Below are 27,440 nucleotides of genomic sequence, written 5' to 3'. Positions count from 1 at the left end.
AGAGGTGGTTCTCCAAAACCGCCGTGGTCTTGACGTCCTTTTTCTTAAGGAAGGTGGCCTCTGTGCAGCCCTTAAAGAAGAATGTTGTTTTTATGTTAGTAAAACTGGACTGGCCCAAAATAGTCTTGATAAGGTCACCAAGGCCCTAGAAGAACGCCAAAAGGCTCGAGAAAAACAAGAGTCTTGGTACCAAAATTGGTTCGCTGCCTCCCCCTGGCTTACTACTCTTCTCCCCACCCTGCTCGGGCCCCTCGTTGGTGTTCTCCTTCTATTATCCTTTGGCCCATGGGCTTTTAACCATCATACAGGATTCGTTAAAAGTCAGGTTGAAGCTGCCACCAAGAATATCCAGGTTCACTACCACCGCCTGGAGACTGAGGACCCAAATGAGACTTCTATTACCATCCAGGAGATATCACCTATGCCTCAGTCGGTTACCTATGAGCGGCCTTTACAGTTCCCGAGGATGCAGAACGCTGGATGGCAAGCCTGGTTGTGCCCTCGGCGCCTTTGGTAAACTTGTGCAAGTCCTCCCCCATATCTTTTGGTCTGAGCCCACCTTGACCTGACCCGCGATAGTGCCTGGTAAGTCAGAGACGGAGCGATCGGATAAGTCTCGGTTATCAGACATCAGTCGGGCCTTGGTGGGAGGACAGACCATAGGTGTGGTAAGATTGAGCATCGAGTCTCTAGCAGGCTCAGGCCATCGCGAGGCCCCCTTTCCTTGGGAATTTGTCCGGTCCAGAATAACTGTTGTCCTGAAACACTTGGACACTAGTGATTCTCAAACATACCGCCATCCTGTAACAATGACTGGTGACCTCCTAAAGGTCACTCGCTGTGCTATAGGGTCTCCCTCAGGCCAAAGTAGTAAAGAGGGGGGAGATGCCAGGAACCAAACGGCCCGTGGCCGACCCCCACCTATTCAGCACCTGCAGCAAACATCCTGCTTGGCCGCCCACTAGGCCCGCAAGGCATCTGGCTTAGCCCTGAGAAGAGAACGATCTGACCCTGAGATAACCACAGAGACATCCTGTTTTGCCCCGAACTAGGAAACCTCCTCCCCCTGCAGATGTTCCCAGGGCTCAACCCCAGAAGATCTTGTACTTTTCCATTACCCTCCTCGCCTACCCCCGCCCTCCCTAAAGCACGTTTTAAAAAGCCTGCCCTCACCTTCAATAAACGGCTCTTGACAAGCTACGGTTTCCTTGAGCCCTGCCTTTTCTCTCGCCCGTTCTTTATTCACAGGTTGCGACCCTCCTCGGCCCCCCAATAACTGACCAGCTGGACTGGTCAGGGGTCCTCCAACCTGATGACATATTCAGGGGCCAAGTCTTCATCAGCATGAGCTCCAGGCTCCTGTACGTCACCCCACTGACTCTAGTGCAATATGACAGCATGTGGACCTCACCCACCTCTCTTACCTGTCATTGCCATCACATCTTCAGTTCTGCCTTTCTCCATACTTTTCCATTTTAAAATCTTTCCCACCTCTCCCCCACCACATATTTGTTTATTGTGGTGGCACCTGCAGGTAAGCCTGGGAGCGTGGGTGTCTTCTGCCACACCACACGGTGAGGCAGGTGTGGCCCGTGTTCTGTCTGCAGTTTTTATTTTATGTTCACTGTGGTAGGACACTGAGCAGCACAGTATGGAGTCTGCCCCTGTTACTGTGATAGATACCCTGACAAAAGCAACTTCAGGGAGGAAGAGGTTGCTCTGGCTCACACTTCCAGTGGAGAGTATGTCATGGGAGGGGAGCTGAGGTCCAGGGCTTGAAGATGGTCACATGGCATCCACAGTCAGGAGACAGAGAATGATGAATGCATCATGTTCTTCGCTCAGTTTGTCTATTTATAATGTCCTGTATCCCATATGGCACCATCTTCAGTGGGTGGGCCTTTACACCTTAATCAATGCCATAAAAAAAATCCCTGACAGGCATGCCTGGAGGCCACCTCACTCACATCTGATTCTACATTCTCTAAAGTGGGCAATACTCACAACCATAGACCACAAAGAAGTGCAAGGAAACAGGGATTTGAAGAAATGTGAGAGGACAAGAAAGAAAATAAAAAAGAAATGTGAGAGGAGGAGAAGAAGATATTGATAGATCAAGGCTAATCACAAGAATATAGGTATTTTGTTTGGGTTATATTAAATAGCCTTCAAAGATGACAGAATTACACTATGAATACATTTCTCAAACAATGTGTCAAATTAAAATGGTCGACCTCACTAAACTTTTATAGTCAAGTGGGGATCCCAAACTAGCTCACACAACAACTGACTATGGTGATCAGTAAGGATTAGTGTCTTGGTTTATTGACACAGTATTTTCGCTATGAGTGTATATGCTGACAAAAATACATGACACATTTTTGAAACATTTACTTATTTATATTATTAATACAATAAAAATTTACAAAGAAAAATTTTGATATACATTTACTAACAGTTAACGTAGTGGTTCCTATTTCCATTTAAAAATATTAATAGAACTATAGAGAAATAGTTACTACAGTCAGAATTCAGAATTGATGGAACTAATTTGAATCAACAGTCATGAGAATCAGACGATGAATCTCCATATCTAATAATGACTTAATAATTTTCTTTGCATAACACAATAGATGAAATGTAACATAGACACTGAGCATAGTCAATGGCTTTCTGAATACCCAATCATCAAAGAAATATGATTCAGTTAATATAATCTGGGTTTCATTCTAGGGTAAATTAAATTCTTTGGTGTACCCTGACACAGCCCCCTTGAAAAAAAATATAGTATGGCTCCTGACGGAAATTCATGCTCCAGTTATGGGCTTATCTCTTGACGTCACCTTCAGAATGATGGGGTTTTCCGGTTGGAAAATCGGTTGCCTGCTGAATTTCAGGGGTATCTGCAGTAGTTGAACAATTGCAATGAGAAACAATGAGTGAACCACCAGCAATTACAGAAGCAAAGAGAACAGATAAAGTAAGGACTGTAATGCTTTATACACATAAATACACTATTTATCAGTATAATATATCCTGAGTTCTATATATTCCTACATTTTCACTGAGATTGACAGGAAAAGCACTTATCTGTCTTTGTACAGGAAAGTATTAGTTGAGCACCTATTGTGTGTACAGAGCCAGGGAAAAAAAGCTATGTTGGGTTGTGCTCTTTAGTGACTTAAATTTTAAGTAAAATGCCCCAGTGCCAGTATTTGAAACTTCAAATCCCACTTCATGTAACAATATGTCACATCAGCAGTTCTCAACTTTGGTTGTGCAGGAACATTAACATGCATCTTTAAAGCCATGTTCTGAGTATATGATATGACCAGACATTGTGGACATGTAAGGCTCTTTAGGACTTCTAAAGCACAGCTAATGATTGGGAGCCCCTGACACCTGGAAGCTTTTCTTAAGTCCTCATGATGCCCACCACTCACACACCATGATAAGGTGATTATAGGCTGTGTGTACAAGTTCTCCCTATCTCTAGTTAACTTGGCATCAATTTTCAAGAGCTTTCATATAGTCTTGTCCCAGTAATTTGCATAGACTCTAAATGAATTTCTAATTTGTGTTTTATTCAGATACAGCTCAGGATGGAAGGACCTTAAAGTTCACATCAGAATACAAATATATTCTTTGCTTCATCCATTATTAAAATGTCAATACGTATTGTGGTGGTTTGAATAAGAATGTCCCTCTGAACACTTGGTCCCCAGTTGATGGATTGGGAAGGATTAGGAAGTGTGGCTTTGTTGGAGAAAGTGTGTCACTGGGGGTGTGCTTTGAGGTTTCAAAAGGCTAGTGCCATTAATTCCAAGCCCCCCCCCCATCTCTCTCTCTCTCTCTCTCTCTCTCTCTCTCTCTCTCTCTCTCTCTCTCTCTCTCTCTCTCTCTCTGTGTGTGTTCTCAGATGGTCCTGCCACCATGCCTTCACTCGACCATCATGGACTTTAACTTTCTGGAACCCTAAGCCCAATTAAACATTTTAAAAAATAAGTCGCCTTGGTTATGGTGTTTTATCACAGGTATAGAAAACTAGCTAAGACAAACACTTTACTTCTGCATGTAAAGCTCTAATTTTTAAAAATGTCAAAATATTATTTATTGAGAGAGTTTTCTGCCTCACCTGTGTTTCCTCACAAGGCTGCAGAGTGAAGTTCTGCAGGACTCTGATGATGGCGAGTTTAATGCTGATGAGGGCAAACCTCATGCCAAGACAGTTTCTGGGTCCATTCCCAAATGGCATGTATATATAAGGATTAATGCTGCCTTTGTTCTCCTTGCTGAACCTGGAGCCACAGTAGGGATGAAAGTGAAGCAATGGAACAGAAGGACCCCAAAACTTATGTGTTTGGAGTTCTCATACACCCTTCAACCAGGGTAGAGCAGCATACATTTGTAGACTTTCGACTAAATACTTACTGCAGGTGACTAAAGACCTGTGAGTTAAGGTTCCGTTCCACTCATGCCAAAACACAGACACTTCCTGTGTTGTTATAAGTTGAAATGAATGCTTTGTGAGAGAAATGACAAAACACAAAAATTCCATTCAGAACGGTGATGTGCTCTGTGGAGGAATGCCTTGGGTGGATGTAGCAGGTGCCAATAAAGAGCTGTTTGGCCAATCAGCTGGACAGAAGGACAGGAAGTGGAAGGTGGGACTTTCTGGTAGCAGGTAGGGGAACAGGTGGCTGGAGAAAGAGACTGATGGAGTAGAAGCTGCCCTGGGAGCCATCAGATTGGCAAGTTGTTGGTTTTTATGTGGGCTTTCAGGGTATTAGGAATAGAGTAGCTCAGATTCTGCCCAGCATAGTGCTTATAATTTAAAAATAAACCATAAGTCTCCCTCTGTCTGTCATTGGGGAACTAAAGAAAACTACTGCCTTAACTTACTGTATTCATTAACGTAGGAAGAATAATTATTAATCCAACAGTGTTCTGGTCTGAAAGACATACTGGGATTGAACAACTGAAGGCAATGTAGGCTTCTGCCTCACACTTAGGGAGGAGGTGAAAAAATTCTCTGTCACTATTGGAAATGCTAATTTCCTCTCCCTCCCACTACTTTCCTTCTGTCTCATTTCAGTCCCCTTTTGTAGCTGTCCTCACCTGTATTTCCCCCCTCTCTCTTTCTCCTTCTCTCTCTCTCTCTCTCTCTCTCTCTCTCTCTCTCTCTCTCCCTCTCCCTTTTCCTCTCCTTCATTGTCAGAACTGATCTTCCTTTCTCCCCTTCCATCAATAGAATAGCTAAAGCCAAATAATTTTCTGAGGGCACAGCGTGAACCATCGAGGAAAGGCATGTAGCATGGGTGCCCCTGCATGGAGGCCCAGAGAGGCCACTCACGAAGCTTAAAGGCGAAGCCTGGATTTCCTTAGAGCCCTCAGGATGTTAGAGATGCCAGAGTCATGGGATACTACCAAGAAAAGAGGAAGAAGACCAGGTGTAGAAGCAGCCTGAGAGACAAGTGTGTAGCAGTCAAGAAAGCTGAAAGGAGTTGGAGATCTGAAGAGCTCCTTGACATCAGACTTGATGCAGAACTTAGAGTCTGTCCTGATGGATTTGGGCCTTGCTTTGGTCCAGTATTTCCTCACTGTGGTCCTTTTCTTCCCTTTCAGAATGGTAATGTATATCCTGTACCATTGTATGTTGGAAGTTATGGGATATAGTTTTTAGTTTTATTTTACAGAGAATTGTAGTAGAGATTCCCCTGAGTCTCAGAAGAGACTTTGCATTTTCCACTTTTAATTAACGTTGAGACTGTGATAGATTATGGGGAATTTTGACATTGAACTGAATTTTGAAATTGAACTGAATGCATGTTTTTGCATTATGATATGGATACAAGCCTATAGGAATTAGAAAGTAAGATGTGATGGTTTGAATAATAATGAACCCCATATTTCAAAGCCTAGTCACCAGGCAGTGGCACTATTTGAAAGGATTAGAAGGACTAGGTATGGCTTTGTTGGAAGAAGTGTGTCATTGGAGGTGGGCTTTGAGGTTTCAACAAAACATGCCAAAAAATCCAGAGTGTTCCTCTCAGTCTCTCTGTGTCTCTGTGTCTGTCTGTTTCTCTGTTTGTCTCTCTGCCTGCCTATGGATCAGGATATAGCTCCCAGTTACTGCCCCAGCACTTGCCTGTATGCCATCATGTTCCTCACCATGATGACATGATCTAAACCTTTGAAGCTGTGAGCAAGCTTCTGATTAAATGTGTTCTTTCATAAGAGTTGCCTTGGAGCTGGGCAGTGGTGGCACACACCTTTAATCCCAGCACTAGGGGAGGAAGAGATAGGCAGATCTTTATAAGTTTGAGGCCAGCCTGCTCTACAGAGTTCCAGGAGAGCCAAGGCTACACAGAGAAACCCTATCTCAAAAAACAAACAAACAAACAAACAAAAATAAAATAAAATAAGAATTGTCTCTTCACAGTATGGAATAGTGACTCAAATAGCCATTACATATCTAACCTGCCTGACTCATGGTGGTAATCTTTTCCCAAAGTCTCCTTACCTTTCAGGGCGGAATTCCTCAGGCTCTGGCCAGTGAGCTGGGTCCCGATGAAGAGGATATATTGGTACTATAACTACAGTTCCTTTGGGAATGAATACTCCATTGATTTCCACATCTTTCTTTGATACCCTCTCTAGCCTGTTTGCAATTGGGTATAATCTAAGACTTTCATTCACTACCATGTCCAGGTACTCCATGCCCATCAGGGCATCATAGGTGACAGGTGCCTGGAAAAAAGAAACAATTTTTTCCCAATGAGGATTGGACTCAATCTTCAATTCAGTCTGTAGTGCTATTGCATGTCAGAAGCTCCAAGGTCTAACCTTGATTATCAGAAAAGCTTAGTCTTAATAGATCAGTCTGTACCTCTGATGGGAGGTATAATCATGAACATCAGATGCTTTTGGGACACTCCCAGGCCCAGATCTTCTCATTCTCAGCACTGTCATGCTCTGGTTCCTTTTCCATTTGGGTACATATGAACAATGTATTATGACAGTTATACTCAGACAATGGGCACTGGGTCATCTCCATAAACCATCTTCTAAACCAGGAAATACAACATCGCAAGGGAATTCCTGGTCCAACCAGGCTGACATTAACAGTACCACATCTTGATAGTTCCTTGGATTATGGGATTGGTTCAATGAAAGGCACAATAAAGGATTCTGGGTAAGATGATGTATTAGGGGCTGCCTCTGTGTGACTTGCTGAAGAAGATTGCAATGGAGAAAAATACTTATTCTAGATAAAGGGAGTGTAGGCATAAGGTTATTGTGTAGTTTAAGTGTTGATTTCTGTACTGCCCATATCTGGTTACTAGCTTTGTTCTGAGAATTTACTGTCTAAATGTGTAAACTCTGCTCCCCAATTGTCCCCTTGATATGTCAATAAAGCAACTGACATCCAATCAATGAGCAGAGGAGAGAATAGGGCTGGGCTTCCTGCCAACCAGGGGAGAAGGAGTTAAAAGAGGGGATTCAGCCAGGGGGCTCAGCCATGGGTAGAGGTCCAAGGAAGATCGGGGGAAAGGATCTGGAGACGAGGAAAGCTACAAAGTGCAAGTATCACTGGAATGTTTCCTAGGAGTACGACAAAATAACATAGAGGCTTAAGAGCAGCTTTAAACTACTCAAGATTGTACTGTGAAGCCTTGTATTATAAAGGGCCTCAATGATTTGTGTAATGGCCGGACTAATAGATAAGCTAAGAGAAACAAACACTGTTTTCTAAAAATAACTTAAACAAGAAAGAGAGGAAGAACTTCAGAAGTACTTCAGAAAGGAAGTGGCAGGACAGGTGAAAAGCACAGGGGAAGAGGTGGATGAAGTAATGCAGAAGAAGTTGAGCTGATGTGGCCTCCAGCTGCCTTGCGTCCCAACAGAGGGAGGAAGGTAAGTAAAGGTACTCAAAAGTTAAGCCAGAGGATCCGACTGAGAGAGGCTGAGGTCCTACATTCAAGAGAAGCTTCCAGTTGCCCTAAGCCTCAAAACCAACGCATGTTGGGTGAGATAGCAAATCCTTCACTGACAGAAAGAGTCCCATAGTCGCTCAGTATGACTCAGAGAACTTTTCTGTCGCAAAACAATCTTCCAGTTGGGCTGGACAACGGGGTACAACCACAAGACATGGATTACTTAAGGGATCCTAGGGTCTACCTAGGTGACAGTTGATGCTAACTTGGACACCTCCTTTAGTATATCCTTAGGCGACGTTATCACCACAGAGATAACGATGAACCTACGTTTATTGTTGCACTCTCGACAATAGCTAAGAAACGGAACCAGACTTGATGCCCAATTACAAATGAACACATGGAAAGCAAATGTGGTACTTGTGAAAATAGAAAGGTAAAAAAAAAAAATGTACCCAAGAATAAATGTAACCATAAAATTTGCTGTAGACAGGTGCAATTAGGGATCATTGGGTTAAGTGAGGCAATCCAGACTCAGAAAGGCTGTGGACAGAAGAAGGGAGGGAGGCAGAGAGGGGTAGGGAGGGAGGAGGGGAAGGGAGGAGACAGAGAAACGTATGTGAAAAGAAAGTAGGTCCACACATTATTTAGGGGAAGAAAGAATGCTGGGAAGAAGGGAGGATGAAGGAGAACAAGGTGGGAGATGGACGAATACGAGTCAGCTTTAACGGCATGCATATGAAAACGCCACAGGAAACACACTGCTCTGCATATGAGCTTTAAAAACGGTGTAAGTTCCAGCCAAGGACAATACAGGCGGTAAACCTTAAACCCCTACCCAGATCTAGACAATGGACAGAGCACTTTCCACAGTAGAGTGGAGAGTGGGATATGACTTTCTCACGTACTCTGGTGCCTTACCTTTGACCTTGTCCCCTGGAGGGGGAGATCTGGTGGCACTCAGAGGAAGGACAGCAGGTTACCAAGAAGAGACTTGATACCCTATGAGCATATACAGGGGGAGGTAATCCCCCTCAGGAACAGTCATAGGGGAGGGGAATAAGGGGAAAATGGGAGGGAGGGAGGAATGGGAGGATACAAGGGATGGGATAACCATTGAGATGTAACAAGAATAAATTAATAAAGAAGAAAAAAAAAGAAAGAGGGATGGAGGGAGAACGGGAAGATACAAGTGAGGGGATAACAAATGAGATGTAATCTGAATACATTTTTTAAATGAAAATTTAAAAAAAGAAAAAAAACCCAACCAACCAACCAAACAAACATAAAAAACCAATTCCACTTAAACTAACCTGGTGATTTCAGAGTTAATAAATTTATTCGTCATACATTAAAAAAAAATGGTGTAAGTTTTAAACCACTTCAAGCAATTTCCGATGAGGACCAGAAGCCACACTGGTCCTTGGTAGCTGTGCCAGCATGCCCGTTGTTTCTTTAGGACTTGAGAGTGAGCTCTGGAGGGGATGCAAATGCTCACTCTTCCCAAACAGCCACACAAGATGAAGACAGTATGGGTAGTATGTCTGTCACTTAGTGTGACACTCATAAGAATACCTTGTACAGATTCAGAGTTTGGCTTAAGGAGCTGGTGAGATGGACTTGGGGTAAAGGTATTTGCTGCTGAGTTGGATGGCCTGAACTCAATCTGGCCAGAAGCCAAATTGTGGAAAGAGAGAACCAACTCCTGTGAGTTACTCTCTCTGACCTCCACACATGTGGACACTTACACACACACACACACACACACACACACACACACACACACACGTGCGCACACACTCACACACACACACAAACACACACACTCGCAGAGAGAGAGAGAGAGAGAGAGAGACAGAGAGAGACAGAGAGAGACAGAGAGAGAGACAGAGAGACAGAGACAGAGAGACAGAGACAGAGACAGAGACACAGAGACAGAGACACAGAGAGAGACAGAGAGAGTTAATAAAATAATTAAGGTGGATGATGATAAATATAGTTAGCTTGGAAACTGGATACACTGGCTCATCCCTTGGCTTTTTCACCTCTAGCTACAGCACCGAGTGCACCTCGTGCAGATGGAGCTAAGACAGTAGCCATCACTGAGGGCTTGATCTGGGGAGTCCCCAAGAGGCTGCGAGCACCTGTTCTGTACACTGCCTGTAGTGCAAGCGCTTGTCAGCTGAGGGTGCTGAGGCTCCAAGGAACGATTAAAGTGAGGTGAGCTAGCACTCAAGGCTTCAGACAGGAAAGAGTCTCAGACACCATTCATGCATTTTAAACCATAGGAAAGAAAAGGATCTCCTACTTCAACTCACACACAAATACTATGCCATCTGACTGGACAGCAGAGCCATTGAAAATAGTGTCAAGTTCTCCTTCTGAGAACCAGTGAAAAAAGCCAGCCTAGCACCATAGATGGCTAGGGCAGCTCCCCACAGATATCAGCAGAGATAATTGTCCAGACACCTGAGGGATTGGTGCTTATTCTGAACTGTCACACAGGTTTACTGGATGGCTCATACTTGGTACTATTGTCACAATAGTTTACAGATACACCACAGCCAGCACTGTATTAAAGATTGTGTATTTCTGGAGCTGGAGAGATGGCTCAGCAGTTAAGAGCACTGACTGCTCTTCCAGAGGTCATGAGTTCAATTCCCAGCAACCACCTGGTGGCTCACAACCATCCACAATATCTGGTGCCCTCTTCTGGCCTGCAGTACATGCAGACATAATACTGTATACATAATAAATAAATAAATATTTAAAAAAAGATTGTGTATTTCTATGGGTTGCATTCATCTCCTCTGTCCCTCCCTTCATTTTTTTCTTTTAGACTCTTGTTGGGTGTGTAGCTCTGTGTAAAAAAATTCTCCGAGCAAGTGAGGATACATGGTCTTGTTAACCCTTTACCTCTGAGCTCCTTCTCTGGGTACCATCCACTCACCTTATTGGGCAGAGCTTTGTCAATCTCATCCTGAAGTTTCTTTTGCACATTGGGGCGGGTGGCAAGTTCATACATTATGAAGGAAATGGAGGTGCTTGTGGCATCATAGCCAGCAAAAATGAAAATAACAGTTTGTGCCGCCATTTCTAGATCAGAAAGAGCTAAAAGGGGAAAAAAAAAGAGAACATTTCACATAAGAAAGATCAAAGCAGAACATCATACTGGGGATGAGAAGATATTCAAATGGTGTTCCCAGCTGTCTAGGGAAGAACAGAAAAAGAGCAGATTACGGAGTCACAGGAACTGATTTCTACTTTGGTGTCTGATACAGCAGAAAAAGCTCAGATTATTTTTTTAAGTGTATGCTTTATACGTATGGTTGTTTTATCTCCATTTATTAGGCGCCTTGTGATTGGAATTAAAGTTGGCTGTGAGCAGTCATGTACGTGTTTGCATAGAACCCAGGGCCTTTGGAGAGAACAGCCAGTATCCTTAACTCTCCACTCTCAGGTTCCAATGATTTTTAAAATTCAACATGACCTAAGATTTACATTATTGGTGGCCACCATTGTTAGGCCACATTCATATCACCATAACTGAGCAACTTTGAGTGTCAGAATTCTCTGACCAATACTGCTCTCCTGGTGTGGGATGAAAACAGAAGTGTGGTGATAGATGACAACAATTGCTGACTTGACAAGTTGCTGAGTCAACTGAGAGACAAGGCCCTGAGTTATGATATACTACCTAGACTAGGATGCTTTCTGGATATTCCCATGAGGCTTTGCTTGATTGGGTTAATTGATCTTTCTCTCTCTCTGCCCTGCCCCCCCCCACCCCCGTGTGTGTCCATGGAGGCCAGAAGACGCTGTCATATCCTCTGGAACTTGAGTTACAAGTAATTATGAGTTGCCTACCATGGGTTCTGGCAGTCAACTCTGGTCCTCTGGAAGAGTAGCCAGTGGTTATGACTGCTGAGGCACCTCTCCAACCCTGGAGGATCTATGTGAACTGAGGCACCATCTCATGAGCTTTCATGTCTCCTGACTGTGGTGCAATGTGATCAGCTGTGCCAGGCTTCCACTGCCGTGACTCCTGCCCCATGATGGACCACATCTTAAAAGTGCAAGCTAGGACAAACACTTCCTTAAACCGCCTCAGTTGATTATTTTGTCACAGTGACAAGATAAATAAAGAATTCAAATCCCTGAGCCAGAAGTGACATGGAATAGTACTGCTACCCAAGGAAAAAAATTAAGTGATTTTTGTTAAAACATATGTAGGAAATGTTTGTGTGTTTTCTATGTCAGTGTTTCACTGAATGACAATTATAGGACCTTCCATCCAAATACTTTTGAATGGGTTGGAGAGAAGGCTCAGTGGTTAAGCGCACTTGCTGCTCTTGCAAAGGACCTGGGCTGGATTCCAAGTTCCCAAGTGGCTGTTTGTCATTGCCTGTAGCTCCAGTTCCGGTGTATCTCCTACCTTTTTCTGGCCATCATAGGGACCAACACACAAGTGGTGGACATATACATACATAGACACATACATACATACATACAATAATACAATAATACATACATACATGAAAATAATTATACATACAAAGTAGTAATAAGTAAACCAAAAATGTAGGACTCCTTAAATACTTTTGATGGGGACTCAGGGAACAACACAAGGCTACAGAGAAATTCCTGCTATTCAAAGGTGCTTCATGGACGAGCAGCCTCTAGAAGCTTATTAGAGACACACAACTTCAAGCTCCCCTAACTGCCAGTCAGTCCTAACTGCCACCATGCGTGGAGATTTGTACGCACAGCCTTCATTGAAGTGATTGTGCCTCTGACAGGCAGCAGGTGACAGAGGACCTGGAGCAGCGTTCTTCTCAGTGTGTGATCTCACTACACACTGACACTACTGGGAAAGAAAGCACTGGAAGAGTGGAGGCTGCGCCTAGCGTCAGAGCAACAGAATGGTTCTGTCTTTACATGGAATTAGAGGGAAAATGTTAGGTGAACAGCATCAGAATTGGTCTTTTTAGATTTAGAGAACACCTAAATAAACATGGTGCCCAATTCAAAATTAAAACAATGTGAAGTGGGTGTGAGAAACTTCTACAATGCTATAATTTACATGTAATAAGTTTTGCCTGAAAAATCACAGCTATTAAATTATTTCTCCCAGAAAGAACAAATATTACGCTACTGAATTGAACAATATCACAGATCTATCCAGCATTTGGTGTTTTCTTGTCTGCTGCAGTAGCCTACAGCCATGTTCAGATATTTGCATTTTTATTGAACAAATTATAGTTCACCATTGGTACTTGATATATGACAGCTCTTCTATACCCACATGGGTCTAGTGGTGGCATTAGAGACTACTATAGTGCTGTCTTGTTTGCAGAATGTTATGTTAGGCCAGAGAGACATAGGTGGATAGATGGATGAAAGAGAAAAATGTCATGCCAGATGTGTTTACAGGGATGTGCTGCAGCCAATCTACCCATTATTAAATATTTAGGGCTTCCATGATGTAGCTGTCAAATTATTAGCAGCCTAAAATTGGCTCCTTTGGAAGAAGTATTCAGGTAAAATACATAGGCCACCCATCTTAATTTTTCATTTGTGTGTGTGTGTGTGTGTGTGTGTGTGTGTGTGTGTGTGTGTGTGCAGAAGATATAACAAGCCTGTTTCTATCCCTGCATGTCGGTGGACATAGTAATATTTAGGTTTTTAATGTTTGTGTAAATATACACAGATTTCTTAGTCTCTCCATAGAAGGAACAATAAAAGTATTCACACTGGCCCTGGTTTTTGTGTTCTATCTACCCCTAAGAGGAGCCAACATTCCTTTGAGAAATGGCCAATTCTAGGGACTTATAGAGAAATATAGGAGTCCCTTGCAATCAAGAATACACTAGAAATCAAGAATACACACCAAAAAATGATCAGTGTGAAGACAAAGACTCTTCTGGATGTTTCTCTAAGATGGCGCCACTATGCACTGGTAAGACCCATGGAAGAGAGAGACGATGCAACCCTACATAAAGGACATCAGTGCATGACCATCTTATAACAACCATCCTGCAGGGTGGGGGTGTGAATGGTGGGGTGGGTGTTATACTCACAGGCAACATTCCTTCTCAGTCCTTCTGTGAGCACAAAGTGCTCTACAAATTAAAGTTTTGTTTTGGAATCAGAATTAAGTAAGAGCTGAAAGAAGGCTCAGTGGATAAAGATACTTCCTGAGCAAGCCAGGTGGACTGAGTTTGATTTCTGGACCTATGCAAAGGTGGACAAAGAGCCATAACTCCAAAAAGTTATCTTGTAACGTCCACATGCTGTATGTGGACGCCCTCACACTGCACTGATGGGGATGATGATGATGATGGTGATGATGATGGTGGTGATGGTGATGATGATGGGGATGATGATGATGGTGATGATGATGGTGGTGATGATGATGATGGTGATGATGATGGTGATGATGATGGTGGTGATGATGATGAGGCCACACTTTCTCTGTGGCTGCCCTACAGCCTCTGGTCATACTTACTCAAGTGTACTTGCATGTGCACATTTTCCTGAAATTTGACAGAAATACTCCCTGGCTGGACCCCCACCCCCGACCCCATGCACTTGTCCTGATGCCCTCTCTTCCCTCTGCACTTCTGGATCCACACACCATAAAGCATCCTGAGTTACCTTTCTGGGACTCTTTGCCTTTGGAGTTCTGTGTGTTCATCATCAGTTGAAGAAAATCCACTCGGTTCTGAAAGCAGAACAGAAATACCATAAATGGACATTTAGTTGGGAGGTCAAACTTGAAACAGGAGTGTGGAACTTCACCCTCACTCTGTGAATATGGCCCCCTCAAGTCCACAACTGTGGACTGAGTCACCAATGAATAAAAGCATCAATGAGGCTGGAGAAATTGCTCAGTGATTGAGAGTACTGAATGTTCTCGCAGAGGACCTGGGTTCAGTTTGCAGGATCCACATGGTGAATCACAACCACTTTAAGTCCAGGTCCATGGGATCTGATACCCTCTTTTGGCTTCTGAAGGCACTGCACATATATGGCTTGTGGACACACAGGCAGACAAAACACCGAAACACTTAAAACTTAAAACTGAAAAACTTAAAGAAAACTTAAAACTTGAAGAAAAATTACAGCATCTATCAGAAAGCCTTGGAGAACAGGACATTTCCCTGAGATAAATGCAGCCTTTTGTCTCTGGTTCCCTAATCAAAGTTTCTCTGGCATCTGAGCAGCAGATTCCTGGCCAAAGAGCTGCTGGCTCTTTCTCTCATGGTGTTTGCTCAGGAAAGTTCCCAAACACCAGTTCTCTCTGTTTTCTTACCGCAGTGCTTAACCAGCAGCCTCCTTGATTGATTCTATTTGTAGTGCTCATTGCCAGGTTTTGTGTGAGCATCCTCTGATGTTCCACAGCCCAGACACTTGGAATCTCTAAGCGGCATCACAGGTGGCCTTCTCCCTGAACTACAGGCAGATTTTGTTTTATGGCCTCCAGGCTACATAGAGAGAAGCTAGGCTACCATCTTGAAAGCTGATTTTTCACAGAAAAAATCCACCTAATGGGTAAGTGGCTTGTGGCCTCAGTGCCAAGAAAATAACCCCACCCAAAGAAAGAAATAATCAATTTTGTTTGTTTGTTTGTTTGTTTGTTTGAGACAGGGTTTCTTTGTGGAGCCTTGACTGTCCTGGAACTAACTCTGTAGAACAGGCTGTGCTGGAGCTCACGGAGATCTGCCCGCTTCTGCCTCTGAAGTGTTGGGGTTAAAGGTGTGCGTCACCACTGCCTAGAAGAAGTACTCAAATTTAACATGGGCCAATCTCCACTAATCATGTCCACACTTCTATTGGAGAACACGTCAAAATAAGAGGTTTAAAGTAGAAATCATTTTTTAATTATATAAATTTTAGGGACAGAATAATAGTAGTAAATATAATTTCTAACTACAAAGTCTATTTTTGACATTTTTTTCCCAATGAATGGTAGTGACAATGCACTTGACTGGTACTTATCTCAGGGCATAATAACTTTCCCTCTTTGTAGCAGTTGTAACACTAGATGAACTGAGATTCCATCTTACACCTGCTACAATGGCTAAGATAAAAAAAACCTCAAGGTCAAGTGACAGCACATGCTTGCAAGGATGTGGAAAAAAGGGAACAGCCCTCCATCTTCATTCATTCTCAAGTTGAATCACACAGCATTTATCTTCTCCCTAAACTATAAACACCATCTTGTTCTAAGCGTAGTTTTCTCTATTCACTTTTAAGACAACACACTCACAGCCTGATACATAATGAAACCCTGAGCGTCATGACCAAACCCTGGGAGTCATGACCAAACCCTGGGAGTCATGACCAAACCCTGGGAGTCATGACCAAATCCTGGGAGTCATGACCAAACCCTGGGAGTCATGACCAAACCCTGGGTGTCATGACCAAAGCCTGGGAGTCATGACCAAACCCTGGGAGTCATGACCAAACCCTGAGAGTCATGACCAAACCCTGAGAGTCATGACCAAACCCTGGGAGTCATGACCAAACCCTGGGAGTCATGACCAAACCCTGGGAGTCATGACCAAACCCTGAGAGTCATGACCAAACCCTGAGAGTCATGACCAAACCCTGGGAGTCATGACCAAACCCTGGGAGTCATGACCAAACGCTGAGAGTCATGGCAGTACCATCACATTTACCTTCTGGTTTGAATCAAGACGATTTTCCTTCATCCTTTTGACAAATTTTTTGAAAAAGTTCATTGACTGTCTTGGAAAAATGGAAAAACTTAGCATCTCATATATTGGAGTTAGAAATGGAAACAGAACTACAGAGAGAAAAAAACACAGAGAACAAGTGAGTACGGAATCCTCAACCTCAGCTGATGTGTCTACAGTGCAATCTCTATAGCTAAGACTTAAGGGGAATCAAGGATTTGGGGATAAAAAAAGTTGAAAAAGAATGAGAAAGCAGGATGAGAAAGCCTGCTTTAAAATTGTATCTTCCAGAGAAGACAGGGAAGGTGGACCAAGAAATCTCAAAAATATGGTTGTCCACACTAGTTCTACGGAGCGATAGCACTGGTTGACGTGCTCATGTGGATGGAGAAATTTGACAGGCTCTTACACTTTGGTGAAAAGCCACAGGAAATTAGTGGCCATTGAATCCGTTTTCTTGAAGGATAAGACCCTGAGAGGCTATCCAATACTAAGTGGTCAACCATAAACATATGTACATAAGATCAACACTAAATGGACTCTGTAGAATACACACATATGCACACACACACACACACACACACACACACACACACACACATAATATATGTGTAACCATTATAGTTAAAGGAGAAGAGTTATGAATTTGAGAAAGAGTTTGAGATATGAAAGGACTTAGAGGGGGGAACAAGGAAGAATGGAAATAACACAAATATAGAACTCATATAAGATTCTTAAACAAAAAATGTAAATAATTCCCATAATGTTTGACTCCTAAATGTACCCTATGGTGTTAATAATAATAATAAAAAAACTCGTGAAGAAGGGCTTATATCCAAAATATAAAAGAAATCAAGAAATTAAACACAGCGAACCAAATAATCCAATTAAAAATAAGGTATAGAGCCAAACAGAGAATTCTCAACCATGAAATATCAAATAGCTAAGAAACACTTAAAGAAATGTTCAACATCCTTAGTCATCAGTGAAATGCAAATAAAAACGATACTGAGATTCCATCTTACACCTGCCACAATGGCTAAGATAAAAAAACTCAAGCTCAAGTGACAGCACATGCTGGCAAGGATGTGAAAAAAAGGGAACACTCCTCCATTGCTGGTGGAAGTGCAAACTTGTACAACCACTTTGGAAATCAATATGGTGCTTTCTCAGAAAATTTGGAATAGCTCTACCTCAAGACCCAGATATACCACTCCTGGGCATATTCCCAAGAGATGCCCCACCATACTACACAGACATTTACTCAACTATGTTCAGAGCAGCTTTATTCATAGTATCCAGAAACTGTAAACAGCCCCAATGTCCCTCAACCAAAGAATGGATAAAGAAGCTGTGGTACATTTACACATTGGGAGACTATTCAGCTACTAAAAACAAGGAAATCATGAAAGTTGCAGGAAAATGGATGGAACTAGAAAAGATCATCCTGTGTGAGGTAACCCAGACCCAGAAAGACAGACATGGTATGTTCTCACCTAAAAGTAGATATTAGCCATATAGTACAGAATAACCATACTACAATTCACAGACCCAAAGAAGCTAAGTAATAAGGAAGGGGGGCTAAGGGAGGATACTTGAATCTCACTTAGAGGGAAAATAGAATAGACAGTGGAAGTGATTGAAGAGAGGAAACAGGATAGAGGAGGGAAGGCTGAGGAAAATGGGGGTGGGCAACAGATGTGGGCTTGAAGAGAGAAAAGAAACCTTGGGTTGGGGCTTCTCTGTGAAAAGCTGGAGACCTACAGCAGGGTAGTCTCCTGGGAAGATATGGGGGTAACTCTAGCTGAGACTCCTATTAACAGGTGTCATGCCTGTTAATGTACTAACCAGACAGTACTCCTAGTGGAGGAAGAATAAAACTAACCCACCCACAAAATCTTTGATCTAAAATTTACCCTGTCTCTAAGATGTGCAGGGATAAAGAAAGGACAGAGATTGAGGGAATGTCCAACAAGTACCTAATCCAACCTAAGTCCCACCCCATGCGAGACAGCCAATCCCTGACACTATTAAGGACACTCTGCTATGTTTGCAGATATGAGCCTTGCATGACTGTTCTCTGAGTGGCCCCACCCAGCAATGGAGTGAAGAAGAAGAAGAAGCTGAGACTCACACCCAATCATTAGTCATGGTGTAGGGAGCCTTGTGAAACAGTGGGAGGGAAGAAGGACCCAGAGGGACAAGAGCTCCACAAGAAAACCAACAGTGCCAACTAACCTGGGCCCAGGATGGCTTGTGGAGACTGAAGCACCAATCAAGGACCATAGATGAACTGGACCTAGGCCCTCTACACATATGTACCCAATGGACAGCTTAGTCTTCATGTGGGGGCCCCCTAGAATGGGGATCAGGGGTTGTCTCTGACAAAATCTCTGTTGCATGCTTTCAATCATCCCTCCTACCCCTGCCTGGGCAGGGATTTCTTACCAGAAGAGGGAGGAAGAGAGGAAGGGAAGGGACTGGGAGGAGAAGGGAGAATGGTCTACAGTTGGGATGTAAAGTGAATAAGTAACTAAATCATTTTTTTAAGTTAAAAAAGTCATGAAAGGATGTAGAGAAAATGGAGTCCTTGAGAATGCCACAGCTGTTGCAGGAACAGTTTTTTCAGTTGCCCATGAAGGCAAACATAGACTTCCTCCTTAATTCACTAATTCCACAACAATCACCCACCCAGCGAACATGAAAACAAATGTTCAGTCTTAATTTTGGACGCCAATGTCCATGAGAGCAGCAACTAGATGGTATGGGATATGGTACGTCTACAGAACATGGGGCTGGCAGCAAATGATTCTGTTGAATGTACGATGGGAAATGAAAGAAGATAGTCACCAAATTCTACATAGTCTATGACATATTGGTATTTTTATGGTGTTCCCAGAACAGGAGGATCTACAGGAAAAGACAGTAGAGTGGACATTTCTTTATGGGGAGGAAGAATGGGAAATGACAGTGAAAAGGTGCAGATTTTCTTGGAAAACACTGGGTATATGTGCCTTTGATGGACCAAAAAAAAATTGAATTATACATTTTAAGTACTTGAATTATTTTTGCATGTGCACTATACTTCAATAATGATGTTATTTTTACTGGCATGTAGGAGGAAGAGATACAAAGAGAGAAAAATAGTATAACTTACCTATAGAGAGGAGAAATGGATCAAAAATTTGAAACTTTAAGATCTTCTTGGCTTTCTGCACAAAGGGATCCTGTGGGTTGTTGAGGGAATCTACGTTCACTCCAAATGACGTGCCAGTGATCACATCCATGCTATAAGCTCCAAAGATGCTGCGTGGAGAGAGACATGGGAATAAACATTTGCATCTGAGGTAGCTCATGTTTCCGAGCTACGCAAGCAGGAAGCCACACAGTCAGCACCACCTACTGGATCTTCAGCGGGGTCCAGGGTCCTATGGCACTCGCACCTAGGACCTTTACCTGGTGTCAGCTTGCAAATGTTGAGAGGACGCTGAGGTACTTAAGAGCCCCATCAACTGCACCATCACTTACTCTTTCGTGTTGATGAGCTTCCCCTTCTCTTCTTCTTGTCTCAAGTTTTGCACCAGTGTATCTCCATACTGTCCAATGATGGGGAACATCTAAGCACAGAACACAGCATCTGTAGCTAAAGATGGAGACTCGGGTCCCAGAAAGGCAAGGGATCCCAGCCATGAAGCAACAAGTGGGAGGTTACAGTGGATTTTTATAATAGATCCTCTGTGTATAAGGACAGAAGTCTATCTTATAGGAGTTTTAACTCAGAGGACTAGCCTTTGGAAAGGGATTATGGGCTTGTTTTCTACCGCTCCCAGGTTTGTTCCTTAAGTAAACACGCTCTCCGTCATCACCTCCTTGAGTTTCCCGCTAGTGAAGGTTGGAGACAGCAGCGTTCGAAGCCGCTTCCATTCTTCGTCCTCAGATAAGCTGATGGCCTTCTTCATGAATCCCACTGGCCCAAAAGACTAGAGTTCAAACAGAAAGAAAATTGACCATATTAAAGCTATGATGATCGTCACAAGTCTAGAAAGCTGATCAGATAAGCACCATGTGCTTAACAAATAGCCAGTCCCTGCTAGATGCTAAACAATCTTTTATTGAAATCGTTTGTAATCCCTATAAATGGAGGTGGCACGTATACACACCTCACAATGTCACATCTTTCTGTGACCATCTCATTTTAAATGAAAATCACCCTTTCAGAATCCACGAGAGCAGATAGGACAGACCTACAGTGTCCTTCAAAGCTGTGCAGACAGAAAACAGATTAGTGACAGACAACAACTGGCCTTGGGAAAATATTAGTTCAGGCCCGTTTCTTATTTACATCTGTCAACAGTATGAGCAATTGGAGAACTGGGAGGATGCATTGAAGTGGAGTTTTTAAAAAAAATCTATAGATGCTATACATTATTTATTTGCTAGTTCAAGAAATAATGCAATTATGTAGAAATTGTTTCATCTTAATTTTCTATACAGGGAAAAAGAAAAAAGGAAAATGTGACAATCTGAAGACAGCTACACACACACACACACACACACACACACAATCAGAGAACTTCAAATCAGCTGAAAGCAGCATCAAAGTCAGTCTCTCTCTTTTCTTGTCAACTCAATAGAGCCTAGAGTCATCTGAGAGGAGGGCCTTGAATGAGGAATTGGCTATCTCAGACTGGCCTGTGTGCATGACTCTGGGGGATTGTCTTGATTAATAATTGATGTTGGAGGGCCTAGTCCACTATGGGCAGTACCATCCCTAGGAAGGTGTCCCGTGCTTCATAAGGAAACTAGATAAGCATGCGTCTGAGTGAGCCAGCAGGTAGCTTTTCTTCATCCTTTTTGCTTCAAGCGCCCGTCATGACATCATTGACAGAGTGTGACTTGGAAGTGTTAGGTACTGAATGAATCCTTTCCTCTGGGGTCAGAGTTGCTTTGGCTCAGATTGTTTTTTCTTTTTCTTTTTCTTTTTTTTTCTTTCTTTTTTTTTCTTTTCCTTTTTTTTTTTTTTTTTTTTTTTTTTGGTTTTTCAAGACAGAGTCTCTCTGTGTAGTCCTGGCTGTCCTGGACTCTCTCTGTAGACCATGCTGGCCTCGAATTCACATCGATCCCCCTGCCTCTGCCTCTCAAGTGCTGGGATTAAAGGTGTGTACCACCACGCTCACCCAGATTGTTTTTATTCAAAGAAATAGAAATGAAAGTAGAAAAGTCAGGACTGTGCTATATTTATACAAGACACCACTTTTTTAAAAAAGTACGAAGAACATCAAGTAATTTCCTGAGAATGGTGGTGGCTCTGTACCATTGTTATATAATTATCTTAAAAATTTTAAGTTAATGGATAGTTGTAGTTTGAAAAACAATAGCCCCACAGACTCATATATTTAAATGCTTTGTTATTAGGAAGTGGCACTTCTTTTTTGTGTCTTTTTAAAATAATTTTATTTTTGTACATATACTTTTATATTATTACACATATATAGAATAGATTACCTATGGCAAGAAGAACCATGACACAATCAGGAATTATATAAATGCTACATTCTTAGTGTTTTGGCTATTTGTATTTGACAACCTTGAAGAAGGCATATTTCTTATCTTGGTGCATCTAAATTTCTGGATGTAAATCAATCTCCATCACATATTGTCATTAACAACTTAGAAAACCTATCTAGACCTAAAAACATCTTAACCTCTAAACAATTAAGCTTCATTGTAAAACTAAGCTACCTGGTCTTCATCTCCCTCAGAGACTTGAGAAGGAGTAAACGTGATTATCTGAGCATGCTGGGAGTGCAGGTTAGTAGCTTTCCAAATGAAAAGATGACAGAGACAGGTTAGGAAGTGGTACTTCTTGACAGGGATTAGGAGGTGTGGCCTTGCTGGAGGAAGTGAGTTACTGGGAGTGGGCTTTGGGGTTTCAGAAGCCCAAGATAGGCTCAGCGTTTTTCTCTTTCTGCTTCTTACTGATGCTGATGTAGAACTCTGAGCTACCTCTTCAGCAGCATGTCTGCCTGCGTGCTGCCATGCTTCCTACCGTGATGATGATGTAATAGCCCCCTGAAACTGTAATCCAACCCCAATTAGATGTTTTCCTTTATAAGTGTCTCCATGCTCATGGTGTCTCCTCACAGCAATGAAACATTGACTACGAGAATAGGAAAGAGTTACATCTTAAAAAGGGATGCCTACCCGGCGGTTTGTGAAGACCGAGTAACATTCTTTCACAAGCACCATTTTGATGATCTCTGGATCTGTGATAGCCAGCAGAGGCTGTGAGCCTTCATAAAACCTGAGGGGGAAACAGAGTAGACTGGACCTCAGAAGCCAGAACCTACATTTGGACTCACATCCAAGACTTCAGACTACATCTTTGATACACAGTACACACACACACACACACACACACACACACACACACACACACACACACACGATGTATAAATCACAGTTATTCTCCTAGTTCAAGCTCTGACCATAGAAGCCACTGGAGGCTCATGAAATGAAGGGTTATGTGGCTGAAGCTGGGAAGAGACATTTAGGGCAAAACAGCCCTTCAAAGACATCTTGGTTAGAATTATCACTGGAACATTGGTTAAGGCTAAGTATGAGTACATGGTTAATGCCAATACCATCCTTGTGTGTTTAAATATTTCAGTATTTGGGATGGAGGTGTGGCTCAGTGGTAGCATCCTTGTCTTTCAAGTATGTGGCACTGGGTTTGACCTCCAGAGATATAAAAAAAATATCAGAAATTAAGAATAAGTGATTCCAATGTCAAAGCAGAATATATCAGTGGAAACTTAGAGACAAACTATTCAGTATTTGTAATAATGTTGCAGAAGCCGTTGCATCAGGGACACCAGAGGGCAGCTCAGCACACACTGGCATTGGTCACGTGGTCTCTATGGGCTGAGTCACCTCAGCACACCCTGTGGATTCTGAGGATGAATAGAGCCTCCTTTCACCTGCTTGTGTCTCTCAGCATAATGGTGACACCTCCTCTAAACCTCTGGCCAAAGGACCAGCCATGTTGACAGGGAAGGGCTGTGCCATTGACTCAGCCACTCAACGAAACTAGTGAAGACTTGATGTTGGAGGAGTAAAGGTGGATGAATAACTCCCCGTGTTTTATCTTCAATTGCAGCCCAAGTAGATAGGTTTGAGATATGCATATATACTTCCAGCAAAGATTTGTATTGTCAAGTCAATAAATGGACAAAATGCAAAATCGCTTATCAGTTGCCCGGTTCAGGGCAGAGCAGTCTGCAGTCTCTTCTTGTCGGCAGGTAGACCAGTTGTCGATCTCTGTGCTACTCACAATCTACTGAAGAAAGGAGCTCTGCTGACGAGAATGGAGAGGTGAGCTACTGAGTCATTTGGAGTCCATTCAATACGGGGTCCACTTGGCAGAATAATAGTAGATCCCACCCCAAGGCTCAGGGATCATTGCAGAAGAGGGCTGGAAAGAGTCTAAGCGCCTGAGGCAGAGGACTGAAAGGGAACTGTGTCTTCTGCACACAGGGCATTTGTAAGACGGACACAGGGTGGTTGTGACAGCAGCAAGCACCAGGCCTTCATAAGCTCAAGACAGAGAGGGGAGGTGAGCAGGAAGTCCCACCCCTAGCTGCGGAGCCATTGGTGACTAATAAAGGCCCTTCCCATTTTCTCCCCTCCAATCCCCGCCATCACCGGTTCCCTCCAGTTTCATGTGTTCTCTTCTTTTTTTTTTTTTCACCCATTGAGTCCACGTACTGCTGCCAGTATGTTCGTGTGTGTAGGAACATCTACTAGAGCATGGGTAGCTGTTTTTTTTTTTTTCGGGGTTGGGGGTAGGATCATTGATGAAAACGTGTTCTCCTCCTATCAGCCATGATTTGGCAACATCTAAACTAGGGGCGGGACTTCCTGACCATCTTCCCCTTCCATGCTGCAGTTTTGTCTGGCTTGATCTTGTGTGACTAGGCAAGCGACAGGCCCTAGAGGATAATGTATCACTGAATAAACATAATTAAAAAAAAAACAACTCCTAAAATTGATTATGCCCGTAGATTAGCGCAGGTCTCAACCCTCACTAGAGAAGCTTTCTTTCACCACAGCAGCTCTCACTTTTGTGGCTCACACATTTCTGATGGTCTCAGGAACTTCAGTGCTTTTCAGTAACAAACTTACAGTTATGAAGTAGCACCGCGAATGAATCTATGCTTGGGGTTTCCTAAGACCATCTGAAAGTATGCTTCCTCTAATGCTCACAAGCCACAGGTTGAGAAGGGCTGTTTTTTAGCAAAAGATGGTGATTAGCATAGAAACCCACACCGTCTCAACATGCAGACAATAAGAGATTTTGGAGTGGGCATCCCTAAACTGGCATCTCTGCTACACTCTATCTTAGTCAAGGTTACTATTGTTGCAATGAAACACCATGACCAAAAAAGCAAGTTGGGGAGAAAAGGGTTAATGCCTCTCACATTTCCGTATCTCTGTGCATCATCAAAGGAACCTGGAACAGGAAATCAAACAGGATAGGAACCGCGAGGCTGGAGCTGATGCAGAGGCCATGTAGAGGTGCTGCTTACTGGCTTTGCTCCCCATGGCTTGTTCAACCTGCTTTCTAATAGAACCCAGGACCACCAGCCCAGGGACGGCATCACCCACAGTGGGCTGAGTCCTTCTACACCAAATCACTATTTAAGAAAATATCCTACAGGATTGCCTGCAGCCAGATCATATGCAGGCATTTTCTCAATTGAGGCATCCTCTTCTCAGATGACACTGGCTTGTATTCAGTTGATGTAAAACTATCCAGCACCCCTCCCCACTTCTGAGGCTCAGGGATCATCCTGGAAGATGGGGTGGAAGGATTATAGGAGCCAGAGGCAGCAGATGACTCCAGTACAACTGTTCTCTGGATACAGCAGTGCAGTACCACATTTAAACTGACAGCAGCTATGATTGCATGCACGGGACTTTCAGTGTCTAAAAGCAAATCGTTGTAAAGATGAGCTGTTGCATGTTTCCAAGCATGGGCTTAGAAGGTTCTGTCATAACAGACTTGATGCATTGGAAGGGAGAGGCAATGATCCTAAGGGCTCTTGAGCCACTAAATCCCAGAGGATGCCATGACGTGTAACACTCTCAACTGAATTCACTGGGCAACTTGATGCCTGTGACTTGTATCACCTTTATCTGGACAATGCCCAAAAAGCTACCCCCAAGAACTGCGTGCTGACGGTATCTTCAAGCAGGGGGAATAATTATCCTACCAAGTACTTTGATGGGAAGATTTCAGAAGACTCACCCCCACATTTTTCCATACTTTTTATGGCACTCATTATCGAATTTCCACATGCCCTGGGAAGAAAAAGAAAATAAAATTTATTATCTTGTTACTTACTGACTGCTTCCTAACCAGGGCACAAATGACTCAAGTCTCACAGGATTGGGCTTTCTGTCTCACAGGCAATCAGTTGCAAGTTCTTATTAGAGATAGCCAGAGGGATGTGGGAGATCTAAGGAGTTGTCTGGAATAAAGAGCTAAAGGCTGTTTTTGCTTTTTTTTTCAGTGGTGTACCTATTGAAGGAACTACCTTTATCCATGAGCACAAAGAAACTGTACATCTCAGGTGTTCTGCTAATATGTATGTTGCTTCTGAGATCCTATAAAACTCTGAACTATGCCCTCCTTGGGCAGGTGAGGATTCCAGTTGTAAGGAGCATATGTGAGCAATACATGAGCTTTTATTTCCTGGCTCAATCCCTGCTCTTATGAATAAGAAAGTGGGAGAGGTAGCTGGAGAGACTGCTCAGGGGTTAAGAGCACTAGCTGCTCTACAGAGAACTGGTTCAATCCCCAGAACCCACAGGACAGCTCACAACCATCTGGAAACTCCAGTTCAAGGGACCTGACACCACCCTCTTCTGGCTTCTTCAGGCAGTGCGCATACGCGGTGCACACACATGAATGCAGGCAAAGCACCCATACCCACTTAAAAATAAAGTGAGAGTGTGAAGCCAGGCTTAGTGGCACATGCCTGTAAATCCTAGCACTCCAGAGGTGGAGCTAGGAGGATCACAGATTTGATGCTTGGCATGGGCTACATTGTGAGGTCTGGTGGCTCCAACTAAAAGAGATAGATTGATGATATATAGATATAGATAGACAGTAGATAGATAGACGAGAGAGGGGGGAGGGGGGGAAATGGGGAGAGAGAGAGAGAGAGAGAGAGAGAGAGAGAGAGAGAGAGAGAGAGAGAAGAAAACAACAACAACAAAGATCCAACCTATAAAGAAATGGAAAAGAAAGAAGAGAGGACCTGAGAATGTGAGAGAGTGAATGAAGACAGTAGGAAACCGCAGCGGGGAAAATGGAGATGCCCTCTCTACAGCAGGACAGAGCTAAGGAAACACTAGGTCTGAGTTTTCGGTGTTCAGGATGAGAAAGGAAGATTTCCTATTGCCGAGTTGCAGCTGTGCTGTAGCTCAAGGGCACAGCGCCTGCCACGCACCCACAATGCTCTGGGGTTGCGTCTCCTGCATGGCATGAGCCAAGCATGGTGGCTGCCACAGATAATCCCAGCACTTGGGAGGTGGAGGCAGGAGGATCAAAAATTCAAGTCCTTCTTTCCTAAATGAGGAGTCCCTTGGCTATGTGAGACCCTGTAAGGAAGTGAAAGTTTCATGATAGAAAGTGTTTTCTTGATCCTGGGAGGACTTCTACGGAAGAGTTCATTCAGCTTGGAATGCTGGAGTTACAGGTGCACGCCCTTAGGCCTGTTTACCCTTCTACTTT

General features: G+C 43.2%; 1 protein-coding gene across 1 annotated transcript in view; it reads right to left on the bottom strand.

Moving 5' to 3' along the window:
* Window positions 1–2,376: 2,376 nt before the first annotated feature.
* Window positions 2,377–27,440, bottom strand: part of LOC311586007 (cytochrome P450 3A18) — a 33,912-nt gene continuing 8,848 nt past the window's right edge. The window contains exons 3-13 of the mRNA XM_084761787.1: window positions 25,950–26,002; window positions 22,844–22,943; window positions 20,506–20,619; window positions 20,168–20,256; window positions 19,797–19,945; window positions 16,622–16,749; window positions 14,595–14,661; window positions 10,888–11,048; window positions 6,524–6,750; window positions 4,136–4,298; window positions 2,377–2,903 (exon numbers count right to left, since the gene is read on the bottom strand). Of these exons, the coding sequence (XP_084617913.1) occupies window positions 2,808–2,903; window positions 4,136–4,298; window positions 6,524–6,750; window positions 10,888–11,048; window positions 14,595–14,661; window positions 16,622–16,749; window positions 19,797–19,945; window positions 20,168–20,256; window positions 20,506–20,619; window positions 22,844–22,943; window positions 25,950–26,002 (1,347 nt within the window). The 3' untranslated portion in view covers window positions 2,377–2,807. The remainder of the gene's footprint in view (window positions 2,904–4,135; window positions 4,299–6,523; window positions 6,751–10,887; window positions 11,049–14,594; window positions 14,662–16,621; window positions 16,750–19,796; window positions 19,946–20,167; window positions 20,257–20,505; window positions 20,620–22,843; window positions 22,944–25,949; window positions 26,003–27,440) is intronic.

Source organism: Acomys minous (genome assembly GCF_964271855.1).
Source record: "Acomys minous genome assembly, chromosome: 16".
Taxonomy (NCBI): domain Eukaryota; kingdom Metazoa; phylum Chordata; class Mammalia; order Rodentia; family Muridae; genus Acomys; species Acomys minous.
This window is presented reverse-complemented; position numbering and strand designations above follow the sequence as displayed.